General features: G+C 39.7%; 1 protein-coding gene across 10 annotated transcripts in view; it reads left to right on the top strand.

Annotated features, from left to right (window-relative positions):
• Positions 1 to 19,137, top strand: part of ORC3 (origin recognition complex subunit 3) — a 76,566-nt gene that overhangs the window by 35,383 nt on the left and 22,046 nt on the right. For all 10 annotated transcript variants that reach the window (XM_054491503.2, XM_054491500.2, XM_054491504.2 and 7 more), the window contains 2 exons: positions 8,974 to 9,090; positions 10,540 to 10,619. In XM_054491503.2, coding sequence (XP_054347478.1) covers positions 8,974 to 9,090; positions 10,540 to 10,619 — 197 coding nt within the window. The remainder of the gene's footprint in view (positions 1 to 8,973; positions 9,091 to 10,539; positions 10,620 to 19,137) is intronic.

Genomic DNA, 19,137 nt, shown 5'->3' on the forward strand with positions numbered 1-19,137 from the left:
ATGCCTAGTCTTGGTATTGCCTAGATTTTCTTCTAGGGTTTTTATGGTTTTAGGTCTTTCATTTAAGTATTTAATCCATCTTGAATTAATTTTTTATAAGGTTAAGGAAGGGATCTAGTTTCAGCTTTCTACATATGGCTAGCCAGTTTTCCCGGCACCATTTATTAAATAGGGAATCCTTTCTCCATTGCTTGTTTTTGTCAGGTTTGTCAAAGATCAGATGGTTGTAGATGTGTGGTGTTATTTCTGAGGCCTCTGTTCTGTTCCATTGGTCCATATCTCTGTTTTGGTACCAGTACCATGCTGTTTTGGTTACTGTAGCCTTGTGGTATAGTTTGAAGTCAGGTAGGGTGATGCCTCCAGCTTTGTTCTTTTTGCTTAGGATTGTCCTGGCAATGTGGGCTCTTTTTTGGTTCCATGTGAACTTTAAAGTAGTTTTTTCCAATTCTGTGAAGAAAGTCATTGGTAGCTTGATGGGGTTGGCATTGAATCTATAAATTACCTTGAGCAGTATGGCCATTTTCATGATATTGATTCTTCCTATCCATGAGCATGGAATGTTCTTCCATTTGTTTGTGTCCTCTTTTATTTCACTGAGCAGTGGTTTGTAATTCTCCTTGAAGAGGTCCTTCACATCCCTTGTAAGTTGTATTCCTAGATATTTTATTCTCTTTGTAGTAATTGTGAATGGGAGCTATTTAAGCCTCAATTTTCTTATATAGAAAGTAGGAGAATAGGCTGGGTGTGGTGGCCCATGCCTGTAATCTCAGCACTTTGGGAGGCTGAGGCAGGCAGATGACTTGAGGCCAGGAGTTTGAGACCCAGCCTGGACAGCATAGCAAAACCCCTTCTCTACTAAAAATACAAAAAATTATCCAAATGTGGTGGTGTGTGCTTGTTAACCCAGCTACTTGGGAGGCTGAGACACTAGAATCCCTTGAACTAGGGAGGCAGAGGTTATAGTGAGCTGAGATAGTGCCACTGCACTCCAGCCTGGGCAACACAGCATGACTGTGTCTCCAAAAAAAAAAAAAAAAAAAAGTAGGATAATAATTCCTAGTATGATTTTTTCATAAGGTTAGTGATAATCAAAATTTGTTCAAATAAAAGTGATTTGAAAACAAATATAACGATAAAGCTTTTATAAATGAAAATAATAACTATTGTTATATATTTTTCACTCATAAAAATTAAGATCAATATGAACACATTTTATTTATTTATTTATTTTTATTTTATTTTATTTTTTTTGAGGTGGAGTTTCATTCTTGTTGCCCAGGGTGGAGTGTAATGGTGTGATCTCGGCTCACTGCAACCTCCACCTCCCAGGTTCAAGCAGTTCTCCTGCCTCAGCCTCCCAAGTGGCTGGGGCTACAGGTGCCTACTACCACACCCGGCTAATTTTTTGTATTTTTAGTAGAGACGGGGTTTCACCATGTTGGCCAGGCTGGTCTGAAACTCCTGACTTCAGGTAATCCACCCGCCTTGGCCCCACAAAGTGCTGGGATTACAGGTGTGAGCCACCGCGCCCAGCTTTTTTTTTTTTTTTTTTTTTTTTTTTTGAGGGGGTCTCGCTCTGTCGCCCAGGCTAGAGTGTAGTGGCACGATCTCAGCTCACTGCAACCTTCACCTCCTGGGTTCAAGCCATTCTCCTGCCTCAGCCTCCCCAGTAGCTGGGATTAGAGGCATGGGTCACCACACCCAGCTAATTTTTGTATTTTTAGTAGAGATGGGGTTTCACCGTGTTGGCCAGGCTGGTCTTGAACTCCTGACCTCAAGTGATCTGCCCGCCTAGGCCTCCCAAAGTGCTGGGATTACAGACGTGAGCCACCACACCTAGCCAATATGAACACATTTCAATGTATGTAAAGATGTTTATACATTTTTATGTATTATAATAGACAATCTATATGTAATATTTATAATACTCTTATGTTATATAGTTGTATAGACATGCCTACCATTAGAGTTTATCATTTTGTGCCCATTTTCTATATTCAAGTGTCTAAGAGATAGACCTCACAGAATATTCCAGAGAAATTTACAGTCTGTATAACTGGAAACCACACTTTAAGAACTACTAAGTTAGACTGCCTCCCTAGGAGGAAGCATTTGTTATTGTTTCCCCCATCACCTCATTTTCTTAAGCTAGGACTAATCTATTAAGTTCCTACCTAAACAAGTGATTGATCTCAGTTATCCTCTGACTAGAATCAAGATGTTAACAAAAACCTTTAACTCCCTCAAAATTATGGGTCCACTGCTTCAAAACTATATGTCAGCTTTGAATTTAATGAACTCAGTAATGGGTTTTTTAAAAAGTGTAATTTCAAATGTAAAAATTTAGCTGACTAAAACTAACACAGGAACAGAAAACCAAGCACCACATGTTCTCATTTGTGAGTGGGAGCTGAACAATGGGAACACAGGTGGGAGGGAGAGCATCAGGATAAACAGCTAATGCATGCGAGGCTTAATACCTAGATTATGGGTTGATAGGTGCAGCAAACCACCATGGCACACATTTACCTAAGTAAGAAACCTGCACGTCCTGCACATGTATCCCAGAACTTAAAATAAAATTTAAAACTTTACCTGACCAAACAATGTACATTTGTAGGTGATTTGCTAGGAATTTCCTAAGGAGGGACATCAGAAGACCTGGTAGAGCTGATGAAAACTAAAAATCTTCATACTATGTAGAAAGCTTAGATTCATTCCCTTGCAGGTGACAGTTGAAGTTTTATTATTCTTGTTAATGTTTCGCGTCTTTATACCTATTTTCCCAACTAGATTTTAAATCCTTTTAGAGTGAGAAATAAACCTTGAACTCCTTTAGCACCCTCATTTCACAAATGAAGAACTGCAGCCAAGAGAAAGGAAGTGAAATATCTCGTGTCACAGAGCAAGTTCGTGGTAGAGTAAGGACTTCTTTTCACCGTTTAGTATGCTTATCATGGTGTCTCATGAACAAAAGGCACAAAATCAGTTCATGAGTTTGATGGAGACCTGCCTTTCACCTTTGACCCCACCTCTTTCTGTTTCTTTTATCAGACCTACAGGGCAGACAGGGGGAAGAAAATTTCTTAGAAAAAATAATAAATGGAAAGGTAAAGGAAAAAGGAAAACAATCGCAGTCTATCAAATGTGATCAAATGAGCTAGGCATTAGCCTAGTGTGTCAGGAATTAATCATTTAAATTCAAACTCTTTGTCAAGTGCTTCTCTTGATCTATACTGCTGAGGTAGGAATATGGAGAACAAAAGGCAGAGACAGATGAGAAGACTAGCACTCTTGCCACATAAGTGCTAGGAGAAAGCTGTGGTTTGGCATTCTTATTAGATAGCAGTAATATGCTAAGTCTGGAAAACACTGCCAGCCAGCATTTTTCTCTAATGAGAAAAATAAGGCTTAGTTATAACAAGATGATAAATGAGAAAATGCTGTGTTCTTAGACAGCTGATATCTCTTAATCCTAAAATTCAACAGTCTGTTTTACTAGTTTTTAATGATCAGTGAATTGATTGAAAAGAAATTACAGAAGTTTATAGTCATTTTTACATACTTTATTTTATAATCTGAGGTCACTGTTCACCCCTATACATACAATTCTGGAGACAAAAGTGGTAAGTACTATGGAAGTAGAAGAGAGATAAATGCATGGCAAATGTAATTCTGCCTAGCGTTTTTTTCTTTACCTATTTAAGTTTTACATATATATTGACTTCTCCTCCAGAGAAAGCAGCTAGCTCAATAACAATAGGGGCTCTGTCATATAAGTAAACAATGATATATGATTTTTAAAAAATAGATTCAGGGGGTTACAGGTGCAGGTTTGTTACATATTGGATGATGGTGAGTTTTTGGCTTCTAGTGTGCCCATCACCTGAATAGTGAACATTGTACCTAATAAATAATTTCTCTGCCCTCGCCCCTCCCAACCCTACCCCTTTTGGAGTCCACAGTGTCTGTTATTTTCCTCTGTATATACATGGGTACCTATTATTTAGCTCTCACGTATAAGTGAGAACATGCGGTATTTGATTTTCTGTTTCTGAGTTCTTTCACTTAGGATACTGGCCTCCTGCTCCATCCATGTTGCTGCAAAAGACATGCTATCAGTGAATGATTTTTGTATGAATAACAGACAGGATTGATGAGGTTGGAGATGACTGATTTAAGAGGGTATATTGCACATTAAGAGGCAACCCACAGTCTAATGTAAATGTGTTTTTTAAACATACATTTTTAAAAATATGTTAGAACCAATATTTACATATTGAGAAATTTTACGTTACAAATTCAGACTTTTGAAAAATCAGGAAATCTAGACCACATCCAGCAAGACAAAATATGGTTGCTCTTACTTAAAAGAGAGACTGAGGCTGGGCACAGTGGCTCACACCTGTAATCCCAGCACTTCGGGAGGCCGAGGCAAGCAGATCAGCCTGAGCAACATAATGAGACCCCATCTCTACAAAAATTAGCCAGGTGTGGTGGTGTGCACCTATATATAGTCCCAGCTACTTGGAAGGCTGAGACAAGAGGATCACTTGACCCTGGGAGGTCAAGGCTGCAGTGAGCTGAGATTGCACCACTGCATTCCAGCCTGGTTGCTAGAGCAAGATCCTGTCTCAAAAATTAAAAATAAATAAAAGAGAGACTGAGTGTTCAGTCTTCATTCATTAATGTACTCTTCATTCAACCAATATTTTTCTAATGCCTGTTATGTGCCAGGTGTTAATCTAGGTTTTGAGAATACAGGAGTGAATCAAACAGCCAAAACTTCTACCGTTTTCATTGTATCAGGGAGACAGACAATAAATAAGATAAATAAGTAAAATATCTGTTAGTGATAAGTGCTGAGGTAAAAACGATGAAGCAGAGAAGAAGGATATGAAGTTCCATGTGCATGGGAAGTGGAGTCAAAATTTTAGATAAGGACCTGACTGAGAAGGTAAATTTTAAGTAAAGACCTAAAGGAAGTCACAGAGCTTGCCACTCAAGAATCCGGAGGAAGGGAATTCTAAGGACGTAGAAAGGACCTGAGGTTGGAGCATGTCTGCCATATTTGAAGAAGAGCAAGGAGGCTGCTATGTATTGCTTTGCTTTTTTTTTTTCTTTTTGAGACAGTTTCGCTCTGTCACCCAGGCTGGAGTACAGTGGTGCAATCATAGCTTGCTGCAGCCTTGACCTTCTGGGCTCAAGCAGTCTTCCCACCTCAGCCTCTTGAGTATCTGGGACTACAGGCACATGCTACCATGCCCAGCTAATTTAAATTTTTTTTTTTTTTTTTTTTTTTTTATAGAGACAGGGTCTCTCACTATGTTGCTCACTATCAAGCTGGTCTTGAACCCCTGGGCTCAAGTGATCCTTCCGCTATGGCCTCCCAAAGTGCTGGGATTATTGGCGTGAGCCACTATGCCATGCCTGTTTTTCTTATAGCAGAGAAATATTTCTGTTCCTTTGTCAAAAATCAGTAAAGACTAAGAAGTCTTCATGCTTAAAGAACAGAGAAAGCATATCTCTTTAGTAAATAATGCATATTCCTAGACAAAGTGTATCTCTGTAGAAAAGAATCATTCTAAACACAATTATGAAACAAAATGGTGACAGCTATGACTAGTGTGCAGAAAAAATGCCTGAAGGAAAATTTAATGAATGGAAAGTCAGGTTAATATTTTAACAGGCTTTATTTTCACATGTACATGGTATGATGCTGCTGTAATGTATTACATGGAAAATTTTTTTTTGAGATGGAGTCTCACTCTGTCACCCAGGCTGGAGTGCAACGGCGTGATCTTGGCTCACTGCAACCTCCACCTCCCAGGTTCAAGTGATTCTCCTGCCTCAGCCTCCCAAGTAGCTGGGATTACAGGTGCCCGCCACCACACCCAGCTAATTTTTGTATTTTTAGTAGAGAGGGGGTTTTGCCAGGTTGGCTAGGCTGGTCTTGAACTCTGACCCCAGGTGATCCACCTGCCTTGACCTCCCAAAGTGCTGGGATTACAGGCGTGAGCCACCCTGCCCGGCCCGAAAATTTTCTCATATATCAAAACCTTTTACAGGTTTGAGTTTGTAAAATAGTGTCCATAAGTACATTAAGAATTATTGTTTTAAGGCCGAGTGTAGTGTCTCACGCAGTGTCTAATCCCAGCACTTTGGGAGGCCAAGGTGGGCAGATCACTTGAGGTCAGAAGTTTGAGACCAGCCTGGCCAACACAGTGAAACCCCGTCTCTGCTAAAAATACAAAAAATTAGCTGGGCATTGTGGCAGGCACCTGTAATTCCAGCTACTCAGGAGGCTGAGGCAGGAGAACCGCTTGAGCCTGGGAGGCGGAGGTAGCAGTGAGCTGAGATCACGCCACTGCACTCCAGCCTGGGCTACAGAGCCAGACTCCGTCTCAAACAAAAAAAAAAAAAAAAAAAAAAAAACACATATAAATAACAATGAAATCTTTATTATGTGGAGATTAGGTTCTAAAGTCAGCACATAAGGTGAAGATCTGGGATGGTCAAAATTACTCTTGAAAAATCCCTTAGAAAGGTACAGCAAACCTTCTCTCATTCGTTAAGTCCATCATAGCCAGTCTTTTTCCCCATTGTTGGAACCAACCATCATTTCCTCAGTTGAGCACCAGATGATATAGTCTGCCATGTTGTATGGAACAAAACAAAACAATACAATACAAAACATTTTTTAGGCCAGTCACGGTGGCTCACACCTGTAATCCCAGCACTTTGGGAGGCTGAGGTGGGTGGATCACTTGAGGTCAGGAGATCAAGACCAGCCTGGCCAACATGGTGAAACCCCATCTCTACTAAAAATACAAAATGTTAACTGGGCATGGTGGCAGGCACCTGTAATCCCAGCTACTCAGGAGGCTGAGGCAGGAGAATCGCTTGAACCTGGGAGGTGGAGGTTGCAGTGAGCAGAGAGTGAGACTTCATCTTAAAATTTTTATTTTTGTCTTAAAATAAAATAATGATTAAAGCAAAACAAAACATTTTTTAAACACTAGAACTCTACTCAGCACAGGGATGCACCACACAGTGAAAAGTATGAAGGAACTGAGACCACCTAGGAGAAAAACATGTTTATATCCCTTATCGAACACTTAGTCCAGGGCGAGTATGTTCCTTGAGTATGCAGTATTGCCCTATAGTGGGTAAAGTATTTCTTTTCTCTCCTTATCCAAGTAAATGGAATGAAGATACTCACTTCTGCTGCATCACCCAGATACTTGTACACATAGCTATTCCACAAGGCAAAAGAAAATAGGTAGCACAAGTAGCATGCAGTGTGATTATTCAGTAATAGAGTTCATTTTCTTCAAAATATTCCCCCCGTTTAAAAGCTATTTAAGCACGCATCAAGGTAATTAGTGTCTTTATGCCATCTGTATGTTATGGCTCACAGTAAAAAACTAAAGAACTAAGCTAAAGTTTAGAACTAAAGTATACCCTCCCAATGGTGGTTAGAACAATTTTTGATTATGGCTACTTTTGTTATGATAGGAGATTTAGATTTTGTTATGATAGGAGACATAGATTTTGAAATTACCAGTCAATTCAAATAATGGGAGGGAAAACATTTAGGTGCTAAAAACTTTTCTTTAATCTGCCCTGTGCTTTCAGGTAATGACCCGTAGATCGTTGACCAAGGAATTGATTTCCTAAGTGAGTTGGTGTTTAGGAAGATATATCATATTTATTGCTTTATAGAGGTTAGATTTGCTTGAATTTATTGATATCTGAATTATTTTCTATATGGTTGACCACTAAAAATAATGGGTATCTGCAAGATACTACTGAAATAAAGACACAGCCCAGCAAAGCCTTTATTTGACTTCTTAAAGGAGAAAAATATTGAAGACCATGGCACAGATGATAATCCTCTTAAGAAAATGTTACAGAGTAAGTGGTTATAAAAGGAATTGAGGCCTGAAAATTACATGATAGGATATAATGTTTTAAAATCATTTCTAAACTATTTCAGGAGGCTCTAGAAAACATCTCTCTCCCCTCAACAAAACCTTTTGAAACTGGTTTGTGAGATTAATCATCCATAGGTTTCTTTTTTTTTCTGTATCTAAATCCCTAATATGGCAAGTAGGGCTAGTTTTCGGTTGTGGGTTTTTTATTTTTATACAAATGGGGTCTCACTATGTTGCTCACCCAGGTCTTAAACTTCTAAGCTCAAGCTATCCTCCTGCCTCAGCCTTCCAAAGTGCTGGGATTACAGGCGTGAGCCACTACACCTGCATAGATTTCTTAAGACACTATCCCTCATGTCATCATTCTTGCTAGATTCTAAATTATAAAGCTTGTTGGCTTCAGATTTATTTATTTATTTATTCTTTTTTTTTTTTTCTTAATTGGTGAAGCAAATAAAACCAGTATTGGAGATCTCAGCAAGAGGCAGGGACTCTTTAGAATCACTTGTGTTTCTGCCATAGTCTTTTCATTTTCCCCTTCAAACACACTAACACACTTGAGCAGTACTTTAGGAAAAGTATACAACAGAAGCGGAACTTTAGCAAGTTCATTAGGTTGGTACCATTCTGTCTGGTGATCTCACTCTTCTGATGCTAGCAAGGTGGAGGATAAAGCACCTTCCCTTGCTGTGGCACACACCAGGTGATGGGCACAGGCAAGCATCCCGTAAGGTGCTTTCTTGCATACTTGTAATTTTGGGGGCCAAAGTATTGTGGGAATGCTAGAGCTATCAGGAGATTAAAATACAGTATCAATTCTGGCATGTGTAAAGTATCACCAGACTTGATACTAAATCAGAAATGCTCAGCCTGTATTCTGGATTTTATATGTATTTCAAATTTTCATGAATTAATTTGTAGTTTTGAATCTTCTTGTCAGTTTTCCAGAAATTTTATATAGCCATGAAGTAGATTGTATTATTATGCTCTTTTATTAGCTGACTTATATATTAATAATATATTCTGTGATTTTTAGGAGGAAACACAATTATTACTAGAAAACCTGCATATTTATCATATGAATTACTTCCTGGTTTTGAGATGTCTTCATAAGTTCACCTCTTCTCTTCCCAAGTATCCACTAGGTCGACAGGTAATCCAAGCCTCCTCATTTGGAATCCATGAAGTAGGAATGTTAGTATTTTCTTGCTTTGGTTTTTGTAGCATTCAGGCATCAGAATGTGAAATGAAGCCAATCCTTACAATTAGAACACAATCTAAATCCATTCCAGCCGTACACATTACTGGTAATTGAAATTGTTTTTTTGTTCAGATGGCCACAGCTAGAAACAGCCATATGAATCCCGGTGATGTTGCTTCCCCTACAATGTTTTTGTACTAAGGCATTTGAACTTTCCTTCTTTAACACTTCCATGTCACCTATGCTGAGAGAGCTGTTTCTCTTCCCTTAATGGAAGAAGGAATCTGTTTGAGAATGCTTGATGGTTAACCTTGCACTACACCCAGAATAAAAAGAGAAGCAGTACTTCTGCTGCTTGAAAAATTATGCTCAGCTGGCCTTTATGTTATTCCATAAACTTATCAACCATCTGTAGAGTAGATTTTATCAGAGGAATTCTATATTCCTAAATCATCTTAGCTCAAAGCTTTGGAGAACAAATACCAGTATGTAAGAATGACTTGTTGGCTGGGTGCAGTGACTCACGCCTGTAATCCCAGCACTTTGGGAAGCCAAGGCAGGTGGTTCGCCTGAGGTCAGCAATTCGAGAACGGCCTGGCCAACATGGTGAAACCTTGTCTCTACTAAAAATACAAAAATTAGCCCAGCGTGGTGGCACACTCCTGTAGTCCCAGCTATGAGGGAGGCTGAGGCAGGAGGATGGCTTGAGCCTGGGAGGTGGAGGTTGCATTGAGCTGAGATCACTGCACTCCAGCCTGGATGACAGAGTGAGACTCCGTCTAAAAAAAAAGAATGATTTGTTCATGAAGTGATTTTTGCCATTGAGCCTTAAATGAGCCTCTTTTTCTCATTTTTCCTTTATCAGTTTCTTATTTTAAAATGACCACTGATATCAACCAATCTCAGTATAGTCTCATTTTACTTTTATGTAAATTGCTTTTTTTTTTTTTTTTTTTTTGAGACAGAGTCTCGCTCTGTCACCCAGGTTGGAGTGCAGTGGCACAATCTCGGCTCACTGCAAGCTCCGCCTCCCGGGTTCACACCATTCTCCTGCCTCAGTCTCCCAAGTAGCTGGGACTACAGACGCCCGGCTAATTTTTTGTATTTTTAGTAGAGACGGGGTTTCACCGTGTTAGCCAGGATGGTCTCAATCGCCTGACCTCATGATCCGCCCGCCTCGGCCTCCGAAAGTGCTGGGATTACAGGCGTGAGCCACCGCGCCCAGCCATAAATTGCATTCTTGTAAAGCCTGATCCATGAGATATATGCCAAGTCTATTATAATCTAAAGAAAATGACTTTTAATAACATTAATTTTTTTTGTGTTGACCAGAAATGATTTTGTCAAACTAGTAGTGTGTATACACTTTTGGTTCCTCACAAATGTGTTGTTCACTTACAGATCAGAGAGTTGTACTGTACATGTTTAGAAAAGAACATATGGGATTCAGAGGAGTATGCATCAGTCTTGCAGCTGCTGAGGTAGTTTTGTTTTTTCTTGTTTTTCTGTTTTTGTCTGCTATAAGCCTGCTAGTAAGTAGCACCTTCCTCTAGAACCCTGCCTGCCAAAAAGTTTCATAAATAGCCATGTTGCGTCTAAGAATATTTGCATATATCTTGAATTTATCCATGTAGCTTATGATGTTTTTAATATAGCAACTATCCATTTCTTTGCTGGTTTAACCTCGCATTTGAACTGTGGTTTTTAAAGGAAAATCCATGATTGTTTAGTTAAATACTGACACTACCCTAAGAGAGCTTAGATATGGATCATTTGAATCCAGCCAACTTTACATCATGACAGGGAAAGCAAGTCATGAAAAGTGAGGTCAGCCTGTCCCCAACCTGCTTGAATGGAGGAAGAGCATCATTGGGTGATATGTACCCAGTGGTCACAGCTGACCTTGATTAGGAGCAGCAAGGAGTAGGCAGTGGCCTTGGTGCCTTCCCCCACCTTAACATTGTCTAATTCATAAATTATTTATCTAATAATATACAAGTAAATAAGATATCTTAGTGTTAAAGTTATTATTCATATTCCTTGGTTTCACTTCTTATATTTATAGTTACTTTTTAGTCTTACATAAAAAAAAGACACTTGGATAGTTATAAGGGGAAATCACATGTGAGCTAAGTTTCGCCAAACAGTTTTATAGTTTTCCTCAGAGGTTGTAAATGCTTATATAAAAATATTTTAAAGAAGTCTGAAAACTGAATATTTATTAAGTCTTGCTTTCCTCTGGGCCCATAAGAAAAGAACAGATGGGCACAGTAGGAGGAAAATTCACACTGAAAGCACTTTAAGTCCAGAGACTTAATAATACAAATATTAGTGATATAGCAGGTGCAGCTTAAGATAGAAAATGAATTTCATGCTATCTGGAAAAATACCTCCCCATGGAAACTAGATTGCCACTGAAAAGCTGTGTTTTATTTCATTTTTTGAAATCCCAATAAGATTTCTTTTTTCTTTTTTTTACCCATAAGGAAACCAAAAAAGTATTTATAAGCTTATGTCAACTATAGTATTTCTGAGACTTATTTTGCTTTCTATTCAAGTAAATATATCTATCTTATATACCCAGTTGATTCTTTCAGGATTTTCTCTTTTAAGCTTTGTGATTAGTAATTGTCTTCCTTCTCCAGTGAGGTGTTCCCAAATTCATAGATTCTTTTGTCAAGGAGGAACTTGTTCTTTTTGTTCTGAACCTCCCAACACCAGTTGTCTTAGGGTACAGTCAAGAACCAAGAATACCAGTTCCAAAGTAGGGTAAGGAAACATGAGCAGCAGTAGTAATGGTGATAGCAGTAACCATCACTTATTGAAGGCTTGCTGTGTGCAAGGCACTTTGTTAGGCACTCTCAGTACATTTTCCAATCTAAAACTCTTAATATACCTTTATGGTAGATATTATTAGGCACACTTTACCCCCTGAGGAATCTGAAACACACACAGGGATTAAGTGACTTGCCTGAGATCACCTAGCTGCTGAGGGAACCAGGGTTCTACTCCAGGTCTGACTTCAAAGCTGTTATACCTTCTGCTATTCTTTGCCAAGATCTAAAATATGGATTTGGAGATCTGAGTACAGCAGAAGCGAAAAATAGAAAGTGAGATTTCATTTTGCTAAGCTGAGGTCAGAAACATGGGCGGTCAAAAGCAAAGCAATGTAAAGAGTACTACGGGTCAAATATAATACCTACAGCAAGGACAGGCAGGAGTCTGGGTTCTATAAAAGAGGAAAGGAATGAGGGAACCTCTGGGCTGGAATCAGCCTTTTCTCCTTTGTACAGATTTGATATAGACCAGAAGTCAGGGACGCTTTTTAGTTAAGGCATTCTCAATAGGCATCACCTGAACTTGAGACCATTCTCATCACCTGTCTTGAAATTTTATTTAACTCATGAGAGAAAAGACTAACATGATCCCTGAATGATGCTTTGGAAAGAATAACTGCTAAGGTACTATTAGAAACATAATCTAATTAAATTTCTTATTTGAAATTTTTTGTAAGAATCAGCTTAAATGATTTTTCAAGAAAAAATGCTTTTTACAGATTGAGCGTCTCTAATCTGAAAATCTGAAATTCAAAGTCCTCTAAAATTTGAAACACTTCAAATTTCAAAACTTTATGAGCACTTGTGATACCACAAATGGAAAATTCCACACCTGACCTCATGAAATGGGTTGCAGCAAAACAGAGGCACACCACAATTTATTCAGCTTGCCATAGTTTGTTGCTGTTGTTTAACACTGATATGGGTATTACTTAGTTACACTTAACACATTATTTTTTCACTGTACCAATGGTGTGTCCTGTTTTCTAAGCATTAAGTACTTATATGTGAATAAGTGTAAGAAAATGGTTGCATATGAATTCAAGAGTCAGTAATGATGGGGATACCAAGCAACTACAGATTGATTGTCCATCTAGTTGGCTGAGATAGTGACACCTTTGCTTTCTGATGATTCGGTGTACCTTGTTTCATGCAGAAAATTATTTAAATTATTGTATGAAATTACTTTCAAGCTGTGTGTAGAAGGTATATTTGAAACATAAATGAATTTTGTGTTTAGACATGCATCCCATTCTCAAGATAATCTCATTATGCACATATGGCAAATATTCCAAAATCTGAAAAAATCCAAAATGCAGAACACTTCTGGTCCCAAGCATTTCAGATAAGGGATACTCAATCTGTATGTGGAAGCTGACATGTTTAAATAACCACAGATCAGATGAGATCCAGCCCATTCAGGGTAGTATGGCTGTAGACATCCCTCTACCCCTAATTCTTCTGCTTTGTTTGGGAAGAACATGGAAGAAAAGGTGACTTCTGCCTCTGCTGCTCTTACCCCCACCATAGTGGCCTTTGGCGATGCCTCCTACCTTCCCCCAACAACTCTCTTGCATGTTAGAGAGAAGGGGCCCTCCCAGCACAAAGTTGCATTCCTCCCCCTTAATTTATTCTAATTTATTAATTTAGTCCCACCCCTTCTGAGCCTGCAGCCTTCTCGTGCGGCCTGGGGACTGTAGAGTAAGTAGCTGCCCCAGCCCCTCCCAGGCCTGACCCAGCCTGGGGAGTGGGACAAGGCGTGGGTGTGGCCCTGTTGGAAGTTGATCTTGCTGTTTTTATTTCTTGCCTTTGTGTTTGTGTTCTGTGATACTTTTTGAGAAAGAAGAGGCCAGGCACAGTGGCTTACGCCTGTAATCCCAGCACTTTGGGAGGCCAAGGTGGGCGGATCACTTGAGCTCAGGAGTTTGAGACCAGCCTGGGTAACATGGTGAAACCCCCTCTCTGCCAAAAATACAAAAAAAAAAAAAAATTAGCCTGGCCTGGTGGTGCACATCTGTGGTCCCATCCTTGGAGGCTGAGGTGGGAGGATCACTTGAGCTTGGGAGGCAAAGGTTGCCCTTTGCTGAGATCGCACCACTTCACTCCAGCCTGGGTGACAGTGAGATTTCGTCTCAAAAATATACATATAAAAGAAAGAGAAAAAAAGAAATGTGAGCAAAGCAGAAGGAGGCGGATTCAAACCCCAGTATGTCACGCCTCATGCCTTTTCTTTAGTGGTGGGAAACCCTTATCGTGTAAAGGGAATGTGTCCCCTTCTTCAGCCTCTAGTGTATTTCACAGAAAACAAAACCTCCCAATAAAACTGTTGAAACCTGGAAAATAAAACAAACAATATGTCATCTACTTGAAGAAATATCTGGTGACCATTTAAAACATATTTACAGTGACTTTGTAATAATGTGGGAGAATGTTTATGTCACATATTTATTAGTGGAAAAAGACATATAATTTTATATCACAGTTATTTTTTAAATGTATGCAACAGACATTCATGTGTGGGGAGTATGCAAGTGTTCATTTATAATATATGCTGTTATTTGACATGAGCTCAGTGGTTCTGCATATGTTCTGCCTTTCCTTGCTCAGTCAACTCTTGGAGTATGAAGACCACATCCCTATATGGGATATGAGTAGGTTAATTTTTCACTCAACCCTGTGTCATTATATAAGGATACGTTTCCATTAAAAAGCCATTTGGGAACAGAAAGTAGTAACAAATGATGCTAACCCAGCAGTGAGCTAGGTAAGTACAACTGTTTTTCCTTATCAGATGTGAAAGACTGTAAGAAGAAAATTTTACCCCTCTATTGGAGAAAATTTCTGAACACCCATCTAGAAATCAAATGCTAGGCCAGTAATTTTTCATATTTTTAAAATTCACAGAACCTTGCATTAATAAGGTTTTAAGGGTTATTGTAAATCAGAGCCAGCTGGGTGTGGTGGCTCAAGCCTGTAATCCCAGTGCTTTGGGAGGCCAAGGGGGGGGCAGATCACAAGATCAGGAGATCAGGAGTTCGAGACCAGCCTGACCAACATGGTGAAACCCCGTCTCTACTAAAAATACAAAAAATTAGCCAGGCGTGGTGGCAGGCACCTCTAATCCCAGCTACTCGGGAGGCTGAGGCAGGAGAATCACTTGAAGCTGGGAGGCAGAGGTTGCAGTGAGCCGAGACCTTGCCATTGCATTCCAGCCTGGGCAACCAAGCGAGACTCCATCTCAAAAAAAAAAAAAAAATCAGAGCCTCAGCTTAAAGGAGTATGTTGGATCAGACAGACCTGAAGAGTACTACACTCTCGTACCAGTAGCAGTGGATTCTTGGATTGGGGATAATGAAAAGTGTGCCCCACTTCTTAGGGGAATTTATGTCCCCTACCTCATCAATTGAGAATTACTCATCTACAGTTATTCCATTTTCTTTCAAATGAGGAAACCAAGGCCAGAAACATTGACTTTTCTACAGTTGACAGAGCTGAAACTCTTTCAACCCTATTCCAGTTACTTAGAGGTGGTAATAAAAGGAAATTTATGGTTTTGTGGCCAGTAGTACATGTTCAGAGTGTATCCAAAATTTTAAACCAGCAGAGCAAGCTTCTGTGGACTCAGATACCCTCCTCCCCCATCCTGACACTAGTCATATTGGCACACGACACAGACATAAACGAAAGGAGCCACGGTGTGTAGTCTGTTTATCCTAAATGTAACCTTATGAGCTTGCAAAGAAACAGACTTACAAATCGAAGGTGATTGATAGCTGGAGGAATTTACCTTAGGCTAAAGGAATTATTCTAATTTCTGAGTAAGGCTTTTGACTTAAACAGTAATATATTAGCAGGTCAGCTCAGCTTTCATTGAGTAAAAAAATAAAATAAAATAAAAACATGACCTGAATAATGATATTAACATTTGATCACTTCAGCTTAGTTCAAAGAGACTAGAAATTTGGACTCTAGGTAATGCGTTATTTCCTGACTTTGCAGATCAACTTTAGGTGATATTTAAAGATCTACTTAGGAAAAATGACACAGCTCCACAATCTATGATAAGCTTCCTAATAATCTAACTTATGACGATGTAGATTTATCCATCCAAGAGCTTTATGAGACTGCATCATTAAAATATAATTTCTGGCAGGCATGGTGGCTCACACCTATGAATTAGAGCACTTGGGAAGTCAAGGCAGGCAGATCACTTGAGCCCAGGAGTTAAAGACTGGCCCTAGGCAACATGGAGAAACCCCATCTCTACAAAAAAATGCAAAAAGTATATGAGCGTGGTGGTGCATGCCTATAGTCCAAGATACTTGGAGGCTGAGGCAGGAAGATCACTTCAGCCCAGGAGGTTGAGGCTGCCGTGAGCTGTGATTGTACCACTGTACTCCAGCTTGGGCAACAGAGTGAAACCCTGTCTCAAAAAAAATAATAAATAGGCCGAGCATAGTGGCTGACGCCTGTAATCCAAGCACTTTGGGAGGCCGAGGTGGGTGGATCACCTGAGGTCAGGAGTTTGAGACCAGCCTGGCCAACATGGTGAAACCCCATCTCTACTAAAAATACAAAAATTAGTGTGGCGCATGCCTGTAATCCCGGCTACTCAGGAGGCTGAGGCAGGAGAATCGATTGAATCCGGGAGGCAGAGGTTGCAGTGAACCAAGATCATGCCACTGCACTCCAGCCTGGACAACAGAGCGAGACTCCATCCCAAAAATAAATAAATAAAATGAAAAATAAAGAAATAAATGGCTGGGCACTGTGGCTCACGCCTGTAATCCCAGCACTTTGGGAGGCCGAGGCGGGCGGATCACGAGGTCAGGAGATTGAGACCATCCTGGCTAACACGGTGAAACCCCGTCTCTACTAAAAATACAAAAAATTAGCGGGGCGTGATGGCAGACGCCTGTAGTCCCAGCTACTCTGGAGTCTGAGGCAGGAGAATGGCGTGAACCCAGGAGGCGGAGCTTGCAGTGAGCCGAGATCGCTCCACTGCACTCCAGCCTGGGCGACAGAGAGAAACTCCATCTCAAAAAAGATAAATAAATAAAAAATAAAAATAAAATAAAAAATAAATATAAATAAAATGATATAATATAATTTCTTTATTTTAGAAAAGGAATTGCCAATCCTGAATTTGCATCACATCAGGGCCTTCACAATTATCTGTAGGCTTACAGATGATGAAATCAGGCTTGGGGCAGAATTGTTAAAGCTCTCTTTGAAACAAAAGATATTGAGAGTCACTGTTTTTTGTGTAATGGTTTCCAGGCTTCAATGTGCATAAGAATTAGCTGAGATATGGCCTAGCTAGGTGGCTCACGCCTGTAATCCCAGCAGGGAGGCGGGCTGATCAGGAGGTCAGAGAATTAGCTGAGATATTAATCATTTCAGCTCTTTCCCCAGAGCTTCTGTTGGGAACGCTGGTATGGTGTTTCAGCAGGAATTTGCATTTAACAAGCACTCTGGCACATTCAGACAGATGGCCCAGGAACTATACTTTGAGAAATACTTCTAGAAAATAAGGGGAGAGGTTAAAAAAAAAAAAAGCAGGGGGAGGGGAAACTTTTGAGGAAAGCAATGAAGCCATCAAAGGAAAAGTCTTTATTTGTGGAGAAGCTGAATGGCTGTAGGCAGTTATCTCAAATTGGCTCGAAAACTGGACTGAGGTATTCCGCTAATAGTGAGCTAATGGTTTTTATCACAGTAAACAGAAAAAAAGATCTGAATTTGTATTTTGTTTTTCTTTATTAAACATTTACTGCCTACTGTCACTTTTCTGTTAGCAAAATGAACAGATAACTAAGAAATATTAATTTTAAAAACTCAGAAATAACTCATCAAATTTTGACAGCTCTTTTCTTTCTTTCTTGTGAACTCAGAGTTATACAGTCATCCATCACTGTCTGTGGGGGATTGGTTTTAAGAGGACACCATAAGTTCCATATATGAAATGATATATAGTGTTTGCATATAACCTGTGCATATATCCTCCCATATATTTTAAATAATCTCTACTTTACTTATAATACTTAATACAATATAAATGCTATATAAATAGTTACATTGTATTGTTTAGAAAATAATGACAAGAAAAAAGTCTGTACATGTTCTATACAGTCTCTCCTACCCCCAAAAATATTTTCAATCCAAGGTTGATTGAATCCACCAATGTGGGACCCACAGATACAGATGGCTGACTGTACTTTTAAAAATTATATCAATAGGCCAGGCATGGTGGCTCATGCCTGTAATCCCAGCACTTTGGGAGGCCGAGGCAGGAGGATCACCTGAGTTCAGGAGACCAGCCTGGCCAAAATAGTGAAATCCTGTCTCTACTAAAAATACAAAAATTAGCCGGGCGTGGTGGCACACGCCTATAGTCCCAGCTACGAGGGAGGCTGAGGCAGGAGAATTGCTTGAATCGGGAGGTGGAGGTTGCAGGAGTTAGCCAGCCTGGCTAACATGGCGAAACCCCGTCTCTACCAAAAATACAAAAATTAGCCTGGCGTGGTGGCGTGTGCCTATAATTCCAGCTACTCTGGAGACTGAGGTGGGAGAATCAGTTGAACCTGGGAGGTGGAGGTTGCAGTGAGCTGAGATTGTGCCATTGCACTCTAGGTTGGGTGACAAAGCGAGACTCCATCCAAAAAAAAAAAAAAATTGCATCAATAAAGTATGTGTATATTTGAACTTACTCAAGTTGCTTCTCACCATGTGATGAATTAAATTTATTCTTTTTGATGTATTCCACAAAAAAGTATGGCATCCCACAAAGGGCATCATGACTTCCAGGTGCTTCCCAGGATGAACCAGTTTGAGAACTGTTCCCTTTAGAAAAAGTATTCTTCACTAAGGCATTAGGTTAGGAAATTATTAATTATTGCATGGTTATTGCTTTGCCCATCCATTAAAAAAAAGGGTTTTTTAAATGCTTCATTTTTGAAACCACTGATCAGATGACAAAGATAACCCTGGTCCTTACCTATACAGAATTTTGGTCAAATCATTGACGTGAACAGTAGAGAGCTACAATACAGAGTAGTAAGAGCTGTGATGGGTCAGGGCTAGGGTGCTGAGGAACCAGTAGACTGGACAGTTAACCTCCATTTGTGGGGTTGGACAGCTTCTCTAGGAAGTGGCACCTAATATG

The sequence above is a fragment of the Pongo pygmaeus genome, chromosome 5, assembly GCF_028885625.2.
Source record: "Pongo pygmaeus isolate AG05252 chromosome 5, NHGRI_mPonPyg2-v2.0_pri, whole genome shotgun sequence".
Lineage (NCBI taxonomy): Eukaryota > Metazoa > Chordata > Mammalia > Primates > Hominidae > Pongo > Pongo pygmaeus.